The sequence below is a fragment of the Phyllostomus discolor genome, chromosome 13, assembly GCF_004126475.2.
Source record: "Phyllostomus discolor isolate MPI-MPIP mPhyDis1 chromosome 13, mPhyDis1.pri.v3, whole genome shotgun sequence".
NCBI classification, from domain to species: Eukaryota; Metazoa; Chordata; class Mammalia; order Chiroptera; family Phyllostomidae; genus Phyllostomus; species Phyllostomus discolor.
In genome coordinates, this window is record NC_040915.2 from 9,052,658 (window position 1) to 9,077,213 (window position 24,556).

At 47.2% G+C, this 24,556-nt stretch overlaps 1 protein-coding gene across 9 annotated transcripts in view; it reads right to left on the reverse strand.

Moving 5' to 3' along the window:
• LOC114509102 (core histone macro-H2A.1) overlaps positions 1 to 24,556 on the reverse strand; it is a 75,195-nt gene that overhangs the window by 32,726 nt on the left and 17,913 nt on the right. For all 9 annotated transcript variants that reach the window (XM_036013863.1, XM_028527177.2, XM_028527176.2 and 6 more), the window contains exons 3-4: positions 8,999 to 9,105; positions 8,357 to 8,554 (exon numbers count right to left, since the gene is read on the reverse strand). In XM_036013863.1, the coding sequence (XP_035869756.1) occupies positions 8,357 to 8,554; positions 8,999 to 9,105 (305 nt within the window). The remainder of the gene's footprint in view (positions 1 to 8,356; positions 8,555 to 8,998; positions 9,106 to 24,556) is intronic.

The window sequence follows — 24,556 nt, forward strand, 5'->3', positions numbered from 1 at the left end:
AGGAACCAGAAGAACAGAGCCCAAAGTTAGCAGAAGGGAGGAAATAAAGATCAGAATAGAAGTAAATGAAACATACTAAAAACAGAAAAGCTCAATGAAACTAAGAGCTGACATTTGAAAAAATACACAAAATGGACAAAGTTTTGGCTAGATTCACCAAGAAATAAAGAGAAATCAAATAAAATCAGAAATGAAAGAGGAAACATTACAACTGATAGCACAGAAATCCAAAGAATAAAAAGAGAATAAAAATACAATTATGTGCCCTGGCTGGCATAGCTCAGTGGATTGAGCGCGGGCTGGGAACCAAAGTGTCCCAGGTTCGATTCCCAGCCAGGGTACATGCCTGGGTTGCAGGCCATAACCCCTAGCAACCGCACACTGATGTTTCTCTCTCTCTCTCTCTCTCTCTCTCTCTCTCTCTCTCTCTCTCTCTCTCTCCCTCTCTCTCTCTCCCCTTCCTCTCTAAAAATAAATAAATAAAATCTTTAAAAAAAAAATTTCACTTCTTTAAAAAAAAAAAAATACAATTATGTGCCAGAAAATGAGACACCTGGACAAAATGGGTAAATTCCTACGAACATTCAATCTACCAACACCAAATCATGAAGAAACAGAACATGTGAACAGACTAATTACTGGTAAAAAGATTGAGTCAATAATCAAAGACCTCCAGACAACAAAAGTCCAGGCCAGGAGACTTCACTGGTGATTTCTACCAAAGATTTAAAGAAGAATTAATACAAATCCTTCTCAAATGCCTCCAATATATAGAAGAGGAGGAACCACTTCCAAAATCATTTCACGAGGCCAGCAATACCCTAATCACAAAACCAGACAAAAGATGCCATAGGAAAAGAAAATTATAGGCTAATATACCCAATGCAAAAATCTCTAACAAAATATTAGCAAACCAAATTCAAGAATACATTAAAAGGATCATATATCATGATCAAGTGGAATTTATTCCAGGGAAGCAAGGATGGTTCAACATTCACAAATCAATCATGTGATACCCCATATTCACAACTGAAGGATAAAAATCACAATTTGATCTCAGTAGGAGGAAAATTGACAAAATTCAACATTCATTTATGATAAAAGCTCTCACCACAGTGGGTACAGAGGGAATGTGCCTCAACATAATAAAGGCCACATATGACATGTCCACAGTTAACATCATACTCAATAACAGAAAAAGCTGAAAGCTTTTCCTCTAAGAGCAAGAACAAGACAAGAATGCCTATTCTTGCTACTTTTATCTAACATAGTATTGGAAGTCCTAGCTACAGCAATTAGGCAAGAAAAAGAAATGAAAGGCAAAGAGAGAGAGAGAGAGAGAGAGAGAGAGAGAAGGCAAAGAAAGAAAAGAAAGAAAGAAAGAAAACTGGGTATTTTCAGATGCCATGACAATGTATATAGAAAACCCTAAAGGCTGTACCAAAAAACCTGTTAAAACTAGACAACAAATTCAGTAAAGTTGCAGGATACAAAATCAATACACAAAAATCGGTTTTGTTTCTATACATTAATAATGGGCTATCAGAAAAAATTACAAAAACTATTCCATTTACAATACATCAAAAAGAATAAAATACCTAGAAATAAATTTAACCAAGGAGATGAAAGACTTCTACCCTGGAAACTGTAAGGCATTGGTGAAAGAAACTGAAGACACAAATAAATGAAAAGATATTCTATGCTCATGAATTGGCAGAATTAGTATTTTTAAAATCCATACTACCCAAAGCAATCTACAGATTCAATACAATTCCTAATAAAATTACAATGGGTATTTATTAGCATTTTTCACAGAAACCAAATAATCAATCCTAAAATTTGTGTGGAACCACAAAAGACCCTAAACAGCCAAAGCAATCTTGAGAAATAAGAACTGGGGGAATCATGCTCCTGATATCAAACTGTATCACAAAGCTGTAGTAACCAAAATGGTATGGGATTAGCACCAAAACAAACACATAGATCAACGGAACAGAACAAAGAGCCCAGAAATAAATCCATGAATACACAGTCATTTAATTTTTGACGAAGGCACCAAAAATATGCAATGGGGAAAGAATAGTCTCTTCAATAAATGGTGTTGGGGAAACTAGATATCCACATGCAAAAGAATGAAACTGGATCCCTACCTGACACCATACTCAATGATCAACTCAAAATGGGTTAAAGACTTGAATGAAGACCTGCAACCCTAAAACTTTAGGAGAAAACATAATAGGTGAGCTCCTAGACTTTGGTCTTGGCCGTGGCTTTTTTGGATTTGACACCAAAAGTAAAGGCAACAGGAGCAAAAATAAACATGTGGGGCTCCATCAAATTTTTTAAAAGCTTCTGCTCAGCAAAGGAATCCATAAACAAAATAAAAAAGCAACCTATGGAAGCAGAGAAAATATTTGCAAATCACATACCTGATAAAGGATTAATATCCAATACATACAAAGAACTCATAAAAGTCAATAGCAAAAAAACAAAAACCCAGTTTAAAAATATGGACAAAGGACCTGTTCTCAACATCACTCAGTGTCAGGAGGTTGAAGTGAAAACCTGAGTGACATGTCACGAGACAAGAGATGACAAGTGTTGGTGAGGACGTGGAGAAACGGGACCTTTTGGTGGGGATGTAAATTGGTAGGACTACTACAAAAATTAATATGAAGTTTTCTTAAAAAATTAAAAATAGAACTACTAGATGATCCAACAGTTCCACCTCCGTGCATGTACTGGAAGAAAACAAAAACAGAAATTCAAAAGGATACATGCACCCCCATGTTATAACAGCTGAGATTTGGGAACAACCTAGGCATCCATCGATGGTTAAAGGATAAAGAAAACGTGATACATCTCTATTACACAGGATGTATTTTAAAAATACAGGGTGGGGCAAACATAGGTTTATAGTTGTTTGTATGGAAAATAATAGAATGATAATAAATAACAATTCAAGAATAAAATATACATGATGGAATATTTTTCAGCCATAAAAAAATACTGCCATTTGCAACAACATGGATGGACCTTGAGGGCATTATGCTAAGTGAAATAAGTCATATGGAGAAACACAAATACCATATGGTCTTACTTATATGTGGAATCTAAAAAAAGCCCAACAACAAAAACTAAGCTAACAGTTCAGAGAACAGATTGGTGGTTGCCAAAGGTGGGGGTGGGTGAATTAGCTGAAGCAGGTCAAAAGGTACAAACTTCTAGTTATAAGTCCGTCAGTCATAGGGATGTAATGTACAACATGATGACTACAGTTGGTAACAATGAATTGCATATTGTAAAGCTCCTACGAGATCAGATCCTGAAAGTTCTCATCACAAGAAAAAAACTTTATCACCACGAATGGTGATGGATGCTAACTAGACTTATGGGCTCATTTCCCAATATAGTAAACCTTCACGTAATGGCATCAACAGGTTCTGGGAAAGCTGGGAATGACATGAGAACAATTTTGCCATAGGCTAGTCTATATATAATCAAGAATTCAGTTCCCAAGGCATCTCTCAGTGTTATAACAACACATTATTCAAGTATCAGCTGTGTATACAAATATCAAGTCATTATGTTGTACACCTAAAACAAATGTAATCTTATGTGTCAATTATATGTCGATGAAAAAGAACTCACCTATAATATAAAAAGAACTGTAAGTCATTAGAAGGGACAGATAACCCAATTTTTAAAAGATGCATGGAACACTTACACAAGAGAAAATATTCAAAGGACCAAAATTTACCTGAAAACATGATAAAACTACTCGGTTATCAGGACAATACACACCCACCCGAACGGCTAAAAGTGAAGTCTCCAAGCACCCTGCTTGGGCAACAATGTAACACCGGAACTCCCATACACCGTACTGGATGGCACACTTCACTGCCACTTGGGAAACTGTGTGGCCCTGTTCCCTCAAGCTGACACACGGATACGCAAGACATCACAATCCCACTCAAAGGCATACTTCCAACACAATGCAACATGTATGCACGGAAGGCCTTGTTCTTTTGCAGTAGGAACCTCAAATGGGAAACAAATCTCTCTCAACCACAGAATAAGCACATTGTGGTAAATTCAAACAATGAAATGTATGGACTTGGTGCTGTCTGCTACTTACAGCAACCTAGATGAACCTCTCAAACACTGTGTTAAGTGATAGGTCAGAACAAAAAAGCAAAATATACACACTTGCAGAAATGAATTTACTGTGAAAATGATAAAGGTCCCTTAAGTTGTGCAGATCCCATCTAAGGCCCTACATCTAATTTTACATTTATAGCTTTGTATTTACTTAAATGGGGTCCTCAGTGGTTTCAGCCTCACACCCCCATGAACCCCTTCTCTCCTTGTGCTGTATAGAAACAAGAAGCGGCAGCGGGCGACACATCTGTAACGTAGAACATGAAGACCGCAATTAACACTGCTGTACAGAACACATGAAAGCTGTTAAGAGAGTAGATCCTAAGAGTTCTCATCACAGGGAAAACCACATTTTTTTCCTTTTTTTAAAAAGTGGTTTCCTCTGAATCTGGTACTTTACATACTGAAACCTTATCTTGAGAAGGATCCTGGGCTCTCTGATTGCAAAAAGCGTCCACTATAGACACATGAGGGACCCTGCATGCAAATTCTGTCCAGTTCTCTCTGCAAGGAGCCACGCGTGCTCCCACCTTGGGGCCCTTGCTGCTCCTCTTCCCGGACCTGTCTCCTCCCAGGCACCTGAACACCTGACAGCTCCCTCTGTCAGGTCTCCACTCAAGCGTCACCTCACCGACAAGGCTCACCTGAGCACCCGTGTTCAATCACACTGCCCGTGCTGTCACTCCACTTTATTTCTGTCCTTGTGCTGGCTCTCCTCCCACAGCCCTCCCTGGCGACTCTGTCCCCTCCATGAGACCAAAGCCCCCTGCTGCACCCCACGACTGAGAACTGTGACAATGAGCACAGGTGGACTGAAGCAGTACCGATCATACGACTGCATCTTCTTTCACCAACCCAGTGTTACAAGTTGAAAGAATGAGTGGGCTTTTGAAATTTCTTGATGGGATAAAATGCTCTATATGTAAGCAATAGCCATCATAGTTAAAAAATACACTGTATGCCTCAGCAAGTTCACCTTGAGGACTTCATCCTGCACACACTCTGGCACGTGAGCACAGAGACCCACATGCAGTGACGTCCCTGTGGTACCGTGCACCACAGCGAATGACAGAAACAACCGGAAGCCCATGCGTGCAGATCTGGGTGCACTGGTCTTGCATACTATGTAAGTAACTAGAGTCACACAGGAAACACTAAAGCGGCTCAACGTGCAGATACCGAAGCACTGCCGAGTTCGTAACTGCAGCAGCTAACATTTGGGCAACACTGCTGTAAGCACTTCACATGAATTCTTCTCGAAGCTGACCAATCACGCATTTTACAGATAAGAACACTGAGTTAGATCCCAGAGAGTCATTTCCCAAGTCAGGTCACTGCCCAAGGCCACCTAGCCAGGAAACAGCATAACTGGAATGCAAAGCCAGGTGAGCTGGCATCCTAAGCCACTGTGGAACGCTGCCAAAACAGTGGGTAACATGTTTCGGTGGAATGGGGCAGGGTTTGCATATCTAATGTGCTCTCACATGCGTAGCCTTTCTGAAAGGATACATAAAAATCGATTATAGAAACCTGTCTGGGAGGAAATGGGGTGGACTGGTGGGAGTAAGATTTTATTACTGTATAGTCTTGCACCACCCAAATTCTTACACCTATTACCTAGTCAAAAAACATAATGTGAATATTCATTGAGTCACTGAATTCTAAGTCTGGGATGGACCCCATCATTCTATTGGAGGGGGTGTAAACCAAGGCACAGACTTGCCTGAGGCCACCCACATAGGAAGTGGGAGCCCTAAGGTGCTGCCAGGGCTCCAGACTCGAGCCTCCGGCAGGCTCTGCTGCCTTCCCCACTCTCTCAGCATTTCCACTGTAGCTGACTCAGCTGTCACAACTGGAGACTTTCAAAAACTCCCCACAACATGGAATTGGGAGGAAAATTATGATTGGGAATTCGAGTGTTGACACTTGAAAAATACCAACTCCCTTCCACGGCAAGTACTTTAGCATGTTACGAAGGCTCTCTCTGGCTGTCGCTGGAAAGGTTATTTTCAGAACATTCCACTTAAACCTGGAGATGCAGGGTTCTCCACTCTTTCTGGGAGCTGACACCACAATTTACATTAAACAAATGTTTTGAAAATTAGCTGTTCACGGTTCCAATTTCAGCTTCCCCCAGGGTTTAATGTTAGCCAAACACTCGTACAGTAAGCAGACAATGTGATTCATTGTGTGGAAGAAAAACAGACCACCGTAACAGACTTCCTGCTTTTGTAATCAAGGGAAAAGTGGAGTGTTTGAGCGATTATTGACATGTGGTTATTAGAAACATGGTTCCAAATATAGGTACTAGGAGCAAAAAGACACACACATGCCCCCCTCTATATTTCCAGCCCAAAAAGAAAGAAAAAGCCTTCCTAGTGTTCGGTCAGTTGGAAAGTTCAGAAAGTCATGGGCAAAACTACTAGGAATTGGAGTGACAGTGGGGAGCATGGCTCAGCCCCGGGTTGCCGGACACACTGCAGCTGGGGGGCTGCACAAACACCGACGAGTAGCAGGCCTGCAGGAACGAGGGCCGTGGCTTGGGCCACAGGCGGAGGACAGCCAGGCAGAGGGACGAGGTTCTGTCCTGCTGGTGCCCAGCGCCCAGCAGCAAGGGCCCCGGCTCTGTGGGCAACCAGCTCCCTGGGGCCTGTTCTCAAAGAGATGATGGACTTTGCACCTTCTTCTTCTTCTTAACATCTGAAAGGGGGCGCACAGGCACTTTCCCCTGCCTTCCCCATCCTGCTCCTCCCCCAACTGCTAATGTTGAAAGGGGAAAAAGAAACCATGCAGTCTGCTAATTTTATAGTTAGCAGGAATGAGAACGGAGCACTCTGTGAATTCCCCGCCTGGCTCCCAGTCTCCTCCAGGACTTGTGAGCTAGGTCGAGTGCGAGCGTCTGGAAATGGGTTTACCGGATGCTCTTCAAGATCAGGTTTCTCCCTCAAAGAGCTGGGGCAGGGTGGGGCGAGATGGGGAGAGTGAGGCAGGTGGTCTGTTGCAAAGAGGAATTTAGACTCTGATGTTTTCAGGGAAGCATTTGTATGTACACAGAAGGATGCACAAAGAAGTACAGCCTCTTCTACCTCAACTGCAGGACGCCTGCCAAGAGTGTGGATGGGAGGTTAGAGGTCAGGGAAGGAGCCCCCACGTGGTGAAAGCCAGTCTGGCCGAGGCACAGACATACCAGGGACCTGATCTTTGGACAGGATCAGATGAGGGGACACGCTGGGACGGCAGCAGGTGTGTGTGTGGCTCCGGGTCAGGGCCCCTGCAGCCGTCCTGGGAGGTGCCCTCACCATTTCACTCTGGTGAGAGGCTTGGGGATCCGGGAGGAAGAATGTCCATCATTAGACCGGATGAGTCATTTCCAAGGAGTTCTTATCAAGGGGCTTACAAAATAGTGAGGTCACCTTCTGCCAGAGGTGACTGTCCCCTAGTCTGGCTAGAGGCAGGAAGGCTGACTCTGGAGGGGGCGCCACAGCGCCAGGCAGTCCCACTCACAAAGAGTTTCTGCTGCACTGGACCTAGTTTGCTGGCCCTGGAGCCCACTGTGACGGCTGCTGGAGGCAGAGCCCAGTGACGAAGGGACGCCACACTAACGAGAAGGTTTCTCTCACCACAAAGAGATCAGCACCCATGACCTGGTCTCAGTCCAAGTTGGGTCTAGCAGGAAGGGGCCTGAATAACACACCTGTTTTGCTCCTTAATGAGGGAATCATTCTAAAAAACAAACTGTCTTGGACTGTTCCGGCCGGAACATGGTCAGGAGGACATCCAGCCATGACAATGCAATATCAGTTCTGAGAGCGCCAGGGGAAGGGGCCAGCTGGCACCTCTGGGCAGGACTCAACCGTCGCTGTCCACAGCACAGGGAAGCTCCTGTGCACACCACTCACCTCCCATAAACGTGGGCGTCCCCTTGAAAGGCCAGGCACAAGGCCCTTTGACCCCAATCCGCTGAGCCCCCTCCCTGATCTCCCTTGCCTATAGGAATCCAGTCCCCAAACTGTGTCCAGACTCTGGCCACTTGAGCAGGACCAGACCTGTAACTGGTTCTGTAACGGGTTCCCACATGTCCCTCCATAGTGCTGCAGCCCATCAGTGGGATGAACGCTCAGCAGGAAGGGGCCCCTCCTGACCCACCTGTCTGCCCTGCCCTGCCCCACCCACACACCCCTACCAAATCACGTACCTTGGATTTCCGGGCCCCCTTCTTGCCTCCTGTCTTCTTAGACGCGGGCTTCTTCTGGGATGGAGACTTGGCCTTTTTGGCTGGGGGCGGTGTGATGATGGCTTCCAGCTTCCCTTTGGATCCTCGTTTCTTTGCTAGTAACTCCGGGTGGATGTTTGGCAACACCCCACCACTGGCTATGGTGACTCCTTTTAGCAGCTTACAGGAAAAGTGAAGTAGCAAATGGTGAGCCAGACCAGCCTACCTCTGACCTTCAAGACATCAGCATTGCCCGCCCACCCAGACTTTCCATTTTGGTTGGTGGAGCGCCTCCCTCCATGGCATCTACAAGGATGCAGATGGGACCCAGGCTCACTACACAGGAACAAGTCCTCAGAGTCCCTCACCCAGGAGGGAATTTTGATGATCTCTTTCCTCTATGGAGCACCAAATGCCTTGTTTCATCCCTGCCCCCCACCCTCAACTAAGGACTTCAGGAGAAGCTGCTGTGAGGGGGCAGGGGCGCTGCTAACAGTCTACAACGCAGTCCACGCCTTTGACAGCCAGCCAAACACCCACACCCCCTGCATAGACAGCTGTCTCTCACACAGCATGACTGGCTGCTCGGGAGCCTGGGGTGGGGCAGCTACAAGAGCCCCTTACCTGATTCAGCTCTTCATCATTGGCCACGGCCAGCAGGATGTGCCGGGGCGTGACCCGCCCCTTCTTGTTGTCTCTCGCCGCATTGCCAGCCAGCTCCAGAATCTCCGCTGCAGGAAACAGAGGAGAAGAGCACACGGTCAAGTTAGGGCACAGGTGGCAAACACAGGGCCCGAGGGCTGAACCCGGCCCTCCACCTTGTTTATCCGGCTCAGCACCCTGTTTCTACCCGGCAGCAGTGTCAAGCTCCTCGCCCCTAGTTAAGGAGTAGTTACATTTATACAGTCCTAAAATGACATTTGGCCCTTTGAAGGCAACCATGAGGCTGATGTGGCCCCCGGTGAAAATGAGCTTGACACCCCTGTGTTAGGGCATCAGAGGACCACCTGCATCCTCCTGGCCCCCCGATCATGGTGCTGGGAATGGCACAGGCATTGGTCTCCGAAGCAGCCCCAAGAGGCAAGATGCAGATGGCCTGCGTGGCACACTTTGAGTCAGGTCGCAGAGGTATTGAATCAAACCCCTGGTCCAACCCCTTTGTTCTGGAGATGAAGACACCGAGGATGAGAGGAGAAGAGATTAGCCAAAGGTGCCTCAGTAAGAAGTGGCAGAGCTGAGATCTTAACTTCTCCAACCAGCACAGGGCTGCCTGCAGTCGGCCTCCAGATGTCGCCAGGACCAACCCTGAGGAGCCCACGGTGTGGCCCCTGAGGATGAACCATGCAGACGTGGGACTGAGCAATGGGTCTTGCGTGGGTTTACAGGGCTTCACGGGGAGGTGGCATGTGACAAGTGCTTAGTCAGCCTTTGTCTATGGAGTGCACACTGACCACCTGCACACTCGGGCTCAGAACTGGACAGAGATGACTGGACTTTACAAAGGCAACGTCATAAAAACATGTTTAAAAAGAAAGAGGTGGGTGCATGTAGTAGTTTATTTAGGGGTGAAATGTCCTCATGTCTGCAATTCTCAAATAACTCTGAAAAATTCAATAGCGGAAAGTAATGGTAGTGGAATTTTAACAGCCATTAAATCCAGGTGAGGGTATAAGGGTGTTCCTCTTCCAGCATTCTATAAATTTGATATTGCTCAAAATAAAGAAAAAGAAAGCCAGAGGGATCTGAGCCCGACCCGTGGCTGGCTAGGTTAGGGTTTCTTTACCTGCCTTCTGGAACAGGCTCTCCCTCACCAGACAAGACACCACAGCACCAAAGACGAGGGAATCAGGGAGGCCCCTGGTCTCCTCCTTGACAGCACGGTTCTCTTGGAAACTGTCAACCTCATCACCTCATTTATTCACGAGAAACAGAGACTCTCTCAACATGCACATGACACCCCCCACCTTTGCAATGCTGTCCACACCACAGTCCTGTCATGGTGTCCTTCTAACCCACGCTTCTGGGCTCAACTTGAGTCTGACCTTTCCTGGCACTACAGAACTTCCAGCAGTTTAGGTTATGTTGGAAACACTAGATGTCTCTGGCAAGTCACAACTTGGAAACATTATAAAATAACTAAGGGGAAAATTTCCAGCTACATGAAAAGCGCGTATTTAAAATGCACAATATTACATGGTACTCGTCGTGAAGAGGTACTAACAGCTGCACCCAATGCCAAAACTGCTCAGTGTGTGAGGCTGAAGAGCTGCTTGGCTATTCCTGCAAACTCGCCTGTTGGTGGGGGTGAAAAATCAGTCACACCTGCCACAGCAGAAATTCATTTATCAGTAATGACAGCACTGACAACACAGGACACCAGAGGTACCTGCCAGCTTGATGCCCCCTGGTGAGAGCCCCTCCCCTCACCTTGGATTTCACATGTCACAATGACTAGAGGGAGGCCCGCGGAAAGGGATAGAACATCAGTATGTCTCCCATGCTCACCTATTAGTCTCAACAGAGCTGTTCCCCATGTTCCCCAGCAGAGCCCTTGTCCGGGGGTGGGGAATGGCCCACCTAGCAGTTTCACTGAAGCTTCCCTCCAAGTGTTCCTGGCAGTGTGAGCCAATGCCCAGCACAGGTGGACCTTCCTTAGCCAAGCAGAGAAGGGTGCTTGGGATGCCTAAATGACCTTAGGCCTCAGGAGCCGTGAATGCAGAAACGCCTGCCTATCCAGCCCAGCTACATTCTCCCCCGTCCCTGGTGGAGGCGGCATATCTGCAGTGCTACAGTCCTGACCATGGCCTGGGCGGGGGAGAAGAAGCACAGCTGAGGGTGAAGACACAGGAAGGAGGGTTGGTCACAGCTGCTGCTGGGCAGGAGCCTGTGCAGCAGGAAGGCTGCAGAGGGACAGCTGCAGTGGGAATGGCAGCCCACTTGACTGGCTCCTATGCCCCCTCACCCCCATCAGTGTCAGCAGAGTGCTAAGAATGCTCTACCTGGCCTCCTCCGAAAGAGGCAGAGAAACACAGTGGTGCCCCAAGCCCGCCCCTTTGGCAAGAAGATCGTTTGAAATTACGGTTTCTCAGGAAAGCAGAGGGGCCTGTTTCCTCTTCCTGCCTGGAGTGTTAGTGGAAGGCTTGCCCCAAGAAAAGGCACAGTGGCCGTTGGTGGGGGGAGGAGAAGAGGGATGTGGTCTTTTTATTTTTGGCAGCACTACTCTATTTGTGCAGGGAGATGGTGACAATGACCGCACAGACCTGGAGCATGTGAGGGATCACCAGAACTCAGTGTGCTTGGCCTCGATTTGGGTAGGGGATAAGAAGTAGACAATACAGGGAAATAAAGCAATGGAGTGACCTATAAGTAGCACCCATGGCTGAGAGATCTGAAGATCAACTGTCCAGGAATTACCCCAGACTTCCACAAGCTTCCCCCTCCCGCCCACCCTGAACTCTCACTTTGTGGCTAAAATGTCCACTGACCTGGTCTCAGTTACCACTAATGAAGCAGTGGATTCAGGGTTGCCAGACTGGGTCCACCTGCGAGTGACAACGAGTGGAGTGGGGTGGCCGGGGGGACATGCGTGCAGCGGCATGAGGAGGGTTTCAGCCCCTTGTAAAGAGCTGGGCAAGGGTGTCATTCTGCTGCCTTCTTCACCAAGGACCCAGAAAATCCAGGACCCGATCCTTTTTGCAAAACTCAAGCTCACCTTTGAACTCAGCCCTGCGGGACAGGAGGGAAGCTGTGCCAACTGAGAATAATAAAGAGGGCCAGAGATCCACACTCCACCTAGAGCTGAACAAAAACCTTATCTTCCATTTCTTCCTGCATGTTTCCCAGAGAACATTACCATAGTAACCCCTTCATCAAGGGACATGAAAGACAGAACACCTCAGAGACACACCTTTGTGAGAAGTGTGCGCCCCGCCCCACCCTGGCACTGCAGCAGGCAGAGGGCTGGGCATTTTACAACAGCCAACGAAGATGGAGGAGAAATCTGACTGCTAACAAAAGCAGGAATCCAGGGCATGTGCTTACCCCTGGCCAACTGTTCAGTAAAACCACCCTTTCAGCCTCAGTCTGATTTTAGAAGCCCAATGCTAAAGGGCCTTCCTGGCTGAGAGAGGGCTGCCCAATTCAGGGGAGAGGGGAGGCGCAAAATGACAGCAACTGGACGAGGTGGAACAGTCCCGTCTGCCTTCCAGAAGAGAGCTGCCCACTGCTGTGCGATGGGACAGGGTGCACACCACCAGAGGACACTTCCTGATTAAGTTTCCCTCCTAGTAAGTGACCTGGGCTTTAAAAATGAGAGTGAGGGCTCCATCATGGAAGCCCAGGCTCAGGGCTAGACATGGGTTCCTGCCACCGCACGCCGAGCCGTTGGGGATGGGCCAGGGCCAGCATCAGCTGAATGGAGCCTACACCTGCCCACAGGGGTGGGGGTCCTGCCCTTGGTGCAGCTCATGCTTGGGAAGGTTTTATGCATCTTTAAAAAAAACCCTTTTTTAAACCTCTCACTGGTTCAAGAGAAAAGAAATTCTGAGAAAGAGAACTAGGACAGCACCAGATCTGCAAGTGCAAATCCTATTCTCCACGGTTTCCAGAGCTCAAGTCTGCATCCTACCTTGGAGGGAGTTTTCAGGAGCTATAGCCCCCGGGGGCTGTAACCAAAACAAAGGGAATCCATAAGAAACCATAGGAGGAAACTGCAGAGAGCAGTTAGGATAAGAAACACACCCCCTACCAGGTTCTCCATCCCTCAAGCCAAGTCTTCCAGGCCGGTGACAGTTTCATTTCATTACTTGGCAGAGATTGGGGGCCACCGCCCTTGGGGTCAGCTCTGGAGAGAACCCTGAGTGTGGTGAGGTTCCCTAACTATAAACACTGTGAAGGGGACATGCTGAAAGAGCAACATTGGCCAGCTCATGTGCTATTTTTTAAGGATTTTTTTTTTTTTGCTTATTTGTTTGAAGATCTAATTTGCACAACACCCCAGCACCTCTGGCTCCCAGCCCAGTCTCTGGCAAGTAGTGAGCTGCTAGCTCCATCCTTTTTGCTGGCTTGGACCAGCCAGGCAACCTTATTCTCCCCTCAGCACAGCATGCCCTGCAGAGGCACCCTGGGCCCAGTGTTCCCCAGCCTCACTGAGCACGATCGTTTTAAGGCCACTTGACAAAATTCTCGCAGCCTTGAGTAACAGCACAATTTGGCAGGCTTTCCAGCTCCAGACCAGCTGTCTGAACGTGAATACCTTTGACAGGTCTACTTTCCAAGTTCACCCAGAGACCAAAGGCTTACAGCTTTTTTCTTCCCCCTCCAAACATCTTGAACTGAACCATATCTGTTGTGCTGAAGCATTCTGTCTGTCTTCCTTCAGGGAGATGAAGTCATGGTTTGCAGAATCAGACTCCTAACAGCTAACAGGTGATGTGTGGAGGCCGCGCCAACTTCTAAACACAAACCTTGCAAAGGACAGAGTCGGGGGCTTCTACAGAGCTGTTTGAAGCGTCTCCTCTAACAAAAGAAAGATTGAGAATAACAACCAGAAATCAAAGACAAGCAAATGTTCACGTAATCCCAAGGAGAAAACAGATATTTGCTACAAAGCCAACAACATGACAAGGAATCTGTTTATTGTCATTTCTTTGCAGTCACCAGGCTTCCATCAGCAGTTCACTGAGTTCAGAGCTGTTGTACACCATCCCCGGAGGCCTTAACCCAATCGACCCCAATCGGAGAGCGCGGCTAAGAGTTTCCTGCATCCTGCCTGCACCAGTTTCCTCCAATTCCCTCCACGGCCCCAAGGCTACTGGCGCACGTCCCACCTTTCCAGCTGAGTGGCAGGGTCTGAAGCCTGACGAGCCATCAACCTGGCGCTCAGGCCTCGCCTGTGGGCCAGAGCGAAGCTATCCAGTCTGCCTGTCCCAGGCCCCTCACGGAGCCAGGGATTCCACGGACAGAAGAAAGCCTCCAGCAGTACCCGAAGGAGACATTTTCCGTGCAGAGGGTAAAGTGCTGAATGAGATTGAGTCATCCTGCTGTGCTTTTGCAGATGCCCTGACTCTGACACGAACTTGTCCACTGCTGTTAAGCCCACATTACAGACCCCTCCTAAGGGCCAGGGGTCCAAGGGGCAGCATGTGATCCAGGGTCTCACCTTCCCTACAAACTCTCCTAATGAGAAGCACAGCTTCAGTGCGGAGGTTCTAAAGTCAGCTCATTGGTTTTTATATCTCACAGTAAAAAAATTTTTTTTTTTGCATTATACAGATTAACAAAGAAGAGACAGTATGATTCTCAGCAAACACTTTTGCTAACACGGCCCAGTGCATGAATATCTTCCCTCCGGGAGAGCCTTCCTCCACCTTCTTCAAACCTCAAGAGCACCTGTGCAGGCCACCTCCCAGGCCTGTTTGTGGCGGAGGGCAGGCGCCACCGTGCACTGAGGTTAGAGCTGGGGTCTGCTGTCACACAGCCTGGGCATACATCCTGGCTCCTGCACCAAGCTGCGACTTGTCCAGACACACCTGAGCCTCGGATCCCACTCCATAAAAGGGGGGCGATACCTGAGGTCACCTCTAGGCGTGCAAGGATTGAAGAGTCACCAAGTTACATGCTGAGAACACCAGGTGCATGTAAGCTACTATGATTGAGGCTACAACCACACACTTGACCTTTTAAAAGTACAGCAGGCTTGATTTCTAGGGGAAGAAAACTAGATTTTCTTTTCCTCATTTTCCTTTAACAGAGTAACTGGCTGGCCAGCTGGATAGATGGATGGACGTGCATGAGAGCCAAGCAGAGGAGGAGAACAGCAATGTATTTCGAAAACCTGGTGTTTCCTCCCCCAATAGTTTACTCTTTGCTGTTACACTTAACAGTTTACATGTGTTTGAAAAATGCACTTGAACCTGATTAACCTCGGTGCTGCCAGATTGCCTTGATAGAACACAGCACCCAGGGTGGCCCCACAGGCAGTCTCTGCTGTGGGATGGGCTCTGGGGCTCCGATCTGACCCCGGCAGGGTGTGCTGGGGCAGGGGCAGGGCCCACACCGCTGCTGAAGCAGCACAAGTTGGGGCCCAGGAAGGAAGGTGGGAGGCGGAGGTGCTGGGGAAGGCCTGGAGAAAACCGCCCTAACCTGGGCCCTCTGCCCCGCCAGTCACTTGCTTTCAAGGACTCTATGATAGAATACAAGGAAATGGTTAATAGTATGTTTGTTTTCATATGGAAAATCACAGCCATTTGTTCTTAATTGGTCTCAGGAAGGGGTGAGCAATCAGAGATGTCTGCTGAAATGAAACAATTTGAAGAGTGTAATGTAAAGAGGAAACTCACTTAAAGAGCCCTGACATGGTGCCATTTCCCAGATGGACATTTAAGGACAAACAGTTGCAGAGCAGTGTGCACCGTGGCGCACATGCCGCGCGGGGAACAGCAGCACCGCCTGTCACCGGGGCTCACACACCCTTCACCAGTGCAGCAGGGCTCTGCCTCCTGGAAGTGGGTTGGGGACTAGGTCAGAGGGGACATTTTACTCTATTCTTTTGTGCCCTTTGAGCTTATCTTGTGCACAGTCTGTGTTTCAAATGTAAAATGAAAACACAGTGTGAGTGAGAAGAGGCAGCCATGCGACGTGCTGCCCCATTGGCCTGCTCAGCTATATGTCACAAACACCTCTGGCCCGACGTCTGTCCCAGCCTGCCTCATCCTGTTTCTTTAAAAACAGTCCTGAGTGTATGAAGACTTTTCATGTTCTTTCCTAATTTTTAAAAAAATTCTTACTCAAGGACATGCTTATTGATTTTAGAAAGAGGGGAAGGGACGGAGGGAGAGAGAGAAACTTTGATTAGCTGCCTCTTAAACAGGCTCCAGCTGGGGATCAAACCTGCAACCCAGGTATGTGCTCTGACCAGGAATCGAACCTGTGACCTTCTGGTGTACAGGACAACACTCCAACCAACTGAGCCACCAGCCAGGGCTCAAGTTCTTTCCAAGACTGATTGTTTTTAGAACAATATGAGTGTGTCATAGAGAAGCCCCCAACAGGGACTGCCACACCTGGGGTCACCTGTACCAGGCTGGCCCAGGCCCTGTCTGCCCAAGTGCTTTCCCAATGCTAAGGGTCACTTGTCTAAGGATCTGCCCAAGCTCTGTCACCCAGACTTCCCATCCCCTTCACTAAGGGGACAATGAAGGGACATCAGGCAAAGAGCTTCTGGTCTTTGCCTGATGCTCTCTGGTCCCATGTCCCATGGTCCCATGGTCCACCCTCAGTACCCAAGCCACACACCCCCTCGACACCTGATGAGCACTGCCTTCCCCTCTCTGAGACTCTGTGGCTCCTCATGGCAGCCCTCAGGCCACCTCTGGCCATGAATGCTGTCCCAGGACCTCACTTGCCCTGCTGCTGCTATAGCCAGCACCTCTGACACTGAGCAGACCACCCCTCCCCTCCAGCCAGCACACGGCACTCCAACAGCCATCACCCTTCTTGTGCTGCAAGCCCTCAACATTCCTCCTCCATCAGTGACTACTTGTCTTTCCGGGCCCATCCATGCAGAACCCCTGTCCTCTTCGCTCATGCCAGGCCACAGGACAGTCTCCAGCCTTTACAGAGCCATGCATATACCCTTTGGTAGTCACTTGGGACTCCCAGGGCTTGCACCCCCTCCCCCCCGCCCAGGAATCCAGGGCGCCTTGGCCAGGCTGCAGCTCCATCAAAGACAGGAGCCAGCCCTGGAACCTAGGCATGCACCATCTTCCTGAGATGCCCACTGAAGACAAAGGAGATGCCAAAGGGGCCGAGTGACCCTGAGTCTCAGTTCTCTCCTCTGTCTGCTAAGGTTTCAGCACCAGTGGAAAGCCAGAAGGAAATGCTCTTCTAGAGACAGGTGACTGTGCTGAGGAGTGACCCTGGGGAAGTTAACTGAACTCTCAGAGCCTCAATTTCCTCCTAAGCAAAACAGGTGGTTTGAGGACTCCATGAGTTACCACATGGGAAGCACTCGGCCAGTGCCTGGCATATGGTTAGTGTTCAATAGATGGCAGACGTCTTATTAAACTGCTCTGCCTTTTCTCGGCACTCAAGACACCGTCATAATCACAAGCCACAATCTGAGTCCGGAATGGAGACCACCGGAGCCTGGGGTGCGGGTGGGAGTCCAAGGGAACAAACGAACAAAAACAACGCTGCTCAGGTTGACTGCGCTCACTTTCTGAATGAACGGCAGATACCAACTGTCAATGGTCAAGGTCAAGACCTGGGTTTACAGAGGCAGCAGACCAATGTGTGCCAGAGGCCAGCTCGGCCGACGGTCACCACAGGGAGCGTTGGCCAGGGCATCGACAGCCAGGGAAGCCAGCAGACGGGCCTTTTCCAGAGGCCCTAGATTTCCAAGTGGTTGCTCCAGGCCAGAAATGAGAGCTCTGGCAGGGGATGGGCCACCGTACAGAAAGAGGACATTCATAAACGTCTTCTATAAAGGCCACCCTACAAATGTCCTCCTCTACAGAAATGGGGGTGTTGTCAATCCTGTGTAAGGACACCTCAGTGTCAGGTGCTGTCACCAGCCTCTGAAGCACCAGGAAACACATGCTTGCTGGCCACAACATGGAAGGCACATGCTCAAAAAGTAGGGAGGTGGGTGGGAAAGGAAGGTGGAGAGGGAAAGAGGGAGAAAGGTGGGAGCCAGGGTCAGAGCGGCAGGCTGGCTGAGCAGCCTGGGTTATTTGAGGGTTTTTGTCACCTTCTTGGTGACCAGAACCAGGGGGGCAGCAGGAAGAGACGGGGAGGTGGAGGGAGGCTGGCCGTCGTCACTATCCTCTGGGTTTGGGTTCTTGCCAGAACTCATACATAGCTCTGAGGAGTGGCTTCTCATTTTCGTATCTTCTTCTGGGTCGACTAGGCAGAGACGCCCTTTCAGACAGGAAAAGAAAGCTAGAAGACTATACATATGTCTTATTAGTTCCCGACATTTTTGCCGGAAAATATTGGGAGGGAAGATATGTGTAGACTTCTTACCCATTTCCTTCTTCTCTCAAGTAAGTAAGTAGTTCTTTTAAAGCCACTCTTGATGGTCACACAGGGAGACCCTGGGATGCTGTTATTTCAATCAGCTGGGCGGCGCCTGGCAGCCTCTGCTTTTCAAGGCAGAGCTGAGACAAGCTCCATGGCTCTCGAGGCACAAGTGAGAGATCACCCTCGAAACACTCCGACACCTGTTTGCCGCCGACCGCCGCCCTCCCACATGCCTCTCTGCAGGCACGTCCGGCCCCCTACACCCTCTCGGCAGTCCTAATGGCACTTCATTTAAAAACCCAGGGTCTAGTTCAGCTCTCACCCTCCTCAGCTTCCTTGGGAGCACTGACACTAGCAACAATCCCTCCTCCTGAAACTCCTCCTCTAACTGACCTTACCCTTCAATAAAAAACTATTGGGTTGGCCAAAAAGCCCATTATGCTTTTTCTGTACAATGGTTCTAATAGTGCTTAGTTGTCTTTAACTTCACACGAAACAATTCTGTTAGATTGTATGGTGACACTGTCATATTAGTGTGCATTTTTAAAAAAAACTCACCTAAACTGAATTTCTGTGCAGCCATTTTAATACTGAAGATGGAAGAAAGTACACATTTTTGGCATATTATGCCTTATTATTTCAAGAAATGTAAAACTGTAACTGAAACACACATACAAAAAAGATTTGTGCAGTGTATGGAGAAGGTGCTGTGACCAATCGAACACGTCAAAAGTGGTTTGCAAAGTTTCTTGGTACTCTTGACATTTTGGCCAAATAATTCTTTGCTGTGGGGCTGTCCTATGCACTGGAAGATGTTTAGCAGCACCCCTGGCCTCTACCCACTACAAGCCAATAGCAGGAGATAGCCGACACAGTGAAAATATCCAAATCAATAAAGTTATTGGTGAGAGTTTTAAAGAGTGTCTTTTATTTTATGGAAAAAATGTAAAGGACTTCTTGGCCAATTCAATACCTGCTGAGCAGCTGCAGAGGGTCAGTCCTCAAGCGAGGAGCTGAGCACACGGTGGTGAGGGAGGGGTGAGACAGCGCAGGCCCAGCCCTGGAGTCTCTGACATGGCCTGTGGTATGTCCGGCTCTCACGGACACTCAACACAAATCTGCTGAAGTCAACAGGGATTCCTTCGACCCCCAGCACCCACCTGGCACCTTGCACCTGGTCAGAGCCGGGTGATCTCTCACAGATGGGTCATCATGGATGAGTCTAAACAAGAACACCAGACATGCGGCATTCAGGCAGCGATGAAGGGGGAGTGCAAGAACACTCTCCAGGGCACTGGCCTGGTTTCATGTATTTGAGCACTCGGGGCCCACGGCAGGCAGTGGCAGCCCAGGCGAAGGCAACCCCGTGATGGCCCAGGACCCAGGCAGGCCTCACCTCACAGTCTCAAGTCAGGACTCAACATTGGTCGAGGAGACTGGGGCGCCGGGGGGAGGGCAGAGGCGGGTCACTGATCCTCAGATTCTCCCAGCCGAGATCTGGGCTCGAATATAAATGTCAGTCTCCACATACCGCATGTACCCATTATCCTGACTCACTATTGTTTGAAGTTTCATTTTCTAGATCTCTTTTTAAATGAAAAGAGAAAAGAAGGCTATCTTTGGGAAGATGTATGACATTTAAGAAACTAATAACCATGACTGTCCCCTCGGAGGGGGAGTGGGTAAACAAAACAGGCAGACATGTGTCTCAGTGTACATACATTGGGAATGTATGAATTTTACCCTTGGTATTATTAAATATGTTCCATTGGTACTTATTACAGAAAATGATTACTTTCACAAAAGTAAAACAACAATGGAAGACCTACCAGATATAAGAAACATATTATTAAGTATATAACAAGACAGACCAATGAAACAGAAAAGAAAGTCCCAAAATAGCCTCAACTATATTCAGAAATTTCACGTATGGCAAAGGTAGCATTTCAGATCATCGGAGAAAGATGGATTACTCAGTTCATTGTGTTGAGATAAGTGCATAACCATGTGGAACAAAACTGAGTGGATCCCTATCTCATATTATGTATCAAGTTAAATTCTAAGTGAATCACATAAGAGTGTAAGAAGATTCAGACTATTAAAATACTAAGCAAAAGCATGAAGGAATTCCTTTGTAATAGGCTTTCTGAACAATGATTCAAAAATAGACTCATCAAAATTTCAGATATTAACATTGGATAAAATTTGGTAGTTTCTCAATATATAAGGGTGGGCAAAAGTAAGTTTATAGTTATAAGTATGTGAAAGAGTTTATTCTTGTATTATCATTAATTATTGCATTATTTCCCATATAAACTATAAAGCTACTTTTGCCCACTCCTGTATATGTACGTTAGTCATCACATTGCACACTCTAACTATACAAATACAATTATATTTGTCAATTATCCCTTATTTGAAAAAAATTATCCAGATACTATATAACTATATATTTAAGTAAAACTTTGGGGGGAGGGTGGTAATGGGAGGGAAGTGGGGAGGGTTGGGTGGGTGGGCTGGAATGCGTGTAAAAGGGAGAAAACTGTACTTGAGCAATGATTAAAATAAAATTTTAAAAAAACCTTGAAAATGAGGAGACAACAAGAGATTATAAAGAATAACTGAGAAGATTCAAAAAAGAACCAAAAAAACTTCTAGAAATTAAAACTATCAAAACTGAAATTAAAAACTCAGTGTCTGAATATTAGATAAGATACAACTGAAGAGGGAATTAAACTGTGAGATAGTTCTAAATGATAGATCAAAAGTAATTATCCAGGCTTCTGGTCAAGATAGCACTGTAAGTAAATACAGTACTCACACCCTCCCACAACCACATCAAAAATACAACTGAACTATAGAACCACCATCATTCAGAACAGCCTGAAATCTAGCTGAACGGAAGTGCCACAACTAAGGACTTAAAGAAGCCACACTATGATTGGTAGAGGGGTGGAGACACAGGACGAGTCGGTCCCACAACCACATGTGGTAGATAAAAATCAGGAAGTATATCTCAGCTGCAGAGGTCCCCCCAAGGAGTGAGGGGACCAAGCCCCACATCAGTCCTCCCACCCCAGGGTTCCATGGCCAGGAAGAAAAGTCTTCATAGCTTCTTGCTGAGAAAACCAGCAGGGATTGTGGCTGCCACAAAGGGCTTCTGGAGTCCCAGGCACTTCCTCTTAAAGAGCCCGAGCACAGACTTACTTGGACTTAGTCCCTCTGAGTTCCAGTGCTGGGCAGCAGCTAAGGCACCAGGGACATACGGTGAGAAAATGAAGTGTCTGGTATCAAGACAAGAGCTGGAGGGGCCTCTTTCTCCCAGACAGAAGCGCTGGCAGAGGGCATTGTTTTCTGAGCACTCCCCTCAGAGCAGGCAGGCAGGGGCCATGTCTGAGACTCCATTAACTGTTCAACCACCCTGGTGATTCTGAGACCCCACCCCACCAACTTTTGTGCCCACCCAAGCTGTTTCCAGTGGCTTTTCCATATAAATGGCCTGTCTTGGATCATGCTTCAGACTTTCCTAAAGTGTCTCCAACAAGCAGCATTTGGCCTCAGCATGTCCCATGCCTCTCACTAAGTAGCCCCAGGCCTGGCACTAGCAGCAGCTGACCCTGGTTTGCAGCTTATCCTCTCATGGGCACCTCCAAGCCCAGCACAAGTAACAGCTGCTCACAGATTGCTTTGTGGCCCATGTGGATGGCCCTGGACAGAACACAGGTGGTGGCTGACCTTGGCCTGCATCTCCTGGAAGGCCCCAGAACCAGCACACCCAGCAGACAGCTTCAGATCACGTCAAAGTACCATCCAGCCATCTCTACAAGTGACACACCAAGGGGAAAACTCAGCAGGCACCAGAGCCCTCTGAAATAAATTGTTCTCAGTGGGGTAGGCCCATCCATAGCTGATCCTCCATAGTGGCCAAAGCCAGTCCTTGCAGCCAATCAGCTTGGGGGTAAATCCCTCCCATTGAGGTGTCAACTTTAATCAAGGCTCAGCTACAATGGGAGGATATACATAGCCCACATGAGGGGCACACATGAGATGCACAGCTTGGGTGAATGGCAAGGCTGTACCACTGGACCCTACAGAACATCTACTATATTAGGCCTTTTGACCAAGCCTGGCAGATGTAGCAGCTCTACCTAATACATAGAAACAAATATAGGGAAGCAGCCAAAATGAGAAGACAAAGAAATATGTCCCAAATGAAAGAACAGAACAAAACTCCTGAAAAAAAACTAAACAAAGTAGAGATAGGCAATCTACTAGATGCAGAGGTCAAAATGGTTATAAGGATGCTCAATGAACTTAAGGGAAAAGTAAGTAAGCTTAGAACTTCAACAGCATTAAAAAAAAAAAAACCCCACCATGGAAACCATGAAAAGGAACCAATCAGAAATGAAGGACACAACACGGGAATGATGAATAATTTACAGGAATCAACAGTTGAGCAGATGAAGCTGAGAATCAAAACAACCATTTGGAAAATAAGGAAGCAAAAACATCCAATCAGAATAGCAAAAAGCAAAAAGATTCCCCCCAAAATGAGAAGAGTTCAGAAGCCTCTGGACCAACCTCAAGTGTACCAACACTTGCATAATGGGGGTGCTGAAAGTAGAAGAGAAAATAAATTGAAAACCTATTTAAAAAACTAATGACAGAAACTTCCCTAACCTGGTGAAGCAAACAGACTCACAAGTCCAGGAAGTGCAGAGGGTCCCAAACAAGATGAACCCACACTCAGACACATCATAATTAAAATGGCAAAGGTTAAAGACAAAGAGAGAATCTTAAAAGCAGCAAGAGGAAAGCAGTTACCTACAAGGGAGCTCCCATAAGACTGTCAGCTGATTTCTCAAAAGAAGTTTTGCAGGCTAGAAGGGATTGGCAAGAAATATTAGATGGTGAAAAGCAAAGACCTAAAATGAAGATTACTCTATCCAGCAAAGCTACCATTTAGAATTGAAGGGTATTCAAAGAGCTTTCCATATGAGAAAAAGCTAAAGGAGTTCACTACCACCAAACCAGTATTATGTGAACCATTAAAGGGTCAAGAAGAAATGTCAAAGCACCTACTGCTCAACTGCTGCTTTGTCAAGCACTCCTTGAATGTCCATCACTATGGAGTCATCTGTTGCCCTGGGAAATTGAAGGAGGATGAACAATGTAGCGTGTGTAGAGAGCACCTCCATCATTACTTCATGATTTGCTTTGCCAGTGATGATTTTCTGTGATCAGCTACCAGTAAAGATCATCAATAGTGGATATTAGTAAAACAATTACATTAAAATCTCTTTCATACATGTATACATACACATGAAGGGCATTCAGTGCCAGCTGTTATATCTCTAGATAGTGGGATTATAGTGAGTTTTAGTTTCTTAAGTTTTCAAACACAAATTACTTGTATAACCACAAAAAAGAATGTGCATTTAAATACAGTGTACGCACACTTGGTAACTAGCACACTGGAGTTTTAACTTCAGTGTTTCCAACTTTTTTGTAGTTGCAACCCTCTGGCTCATGAAAACCCTTAGTTCTCCCTTTCCTGTGGCTTTTTATTTAAAAAAACAAACAAACAAAAAAACGAATCTGGTGAACTGCTCTGCAGAACAAGGAGCACCAATGGGTGCTGAGAGCCCCAGGCAAGCATGAATGTCCAAGAAGGTGCTCACAAAGGTCAGCTGGGTTTTGGCCTGAAGTGTTAGTTAGTTTGACATAGAGGTGGTCATACAAACTAGCATGAAACAAAGGAACTCAGAGGGCCTCAGAGAATCAGGGAGTCAGCCTAACAGTCCTCCTCCTTCTTCCTACCTTATTTTTAGCTGTGTGAGTACAGGGCACACTGGGGTGTCCTGGATAGGAAGGTGGTAAAGAGGCCAGGTAAGTGACAGAGCCAGCTGCAGGCTCTGCCTCACTTACAGATGGGGGCAGGATGGCATGGGGCCCAATGACTAACACCAAAGGGACATGAAACATCGGACCCGAGGTACAGATCAGAAATCAAACAATCTAAAACTTGGGATGAAGACGCTCCTTTTATTTGCCAAAACCAAGTATATTTTTAACAACCACCCCTTTTCTTGGGGTTTTATTGCAGGAAACAGCCAGGCACAAGGGCTGGGCTTCATCTAGTCTGCAAAGTGGCCATAA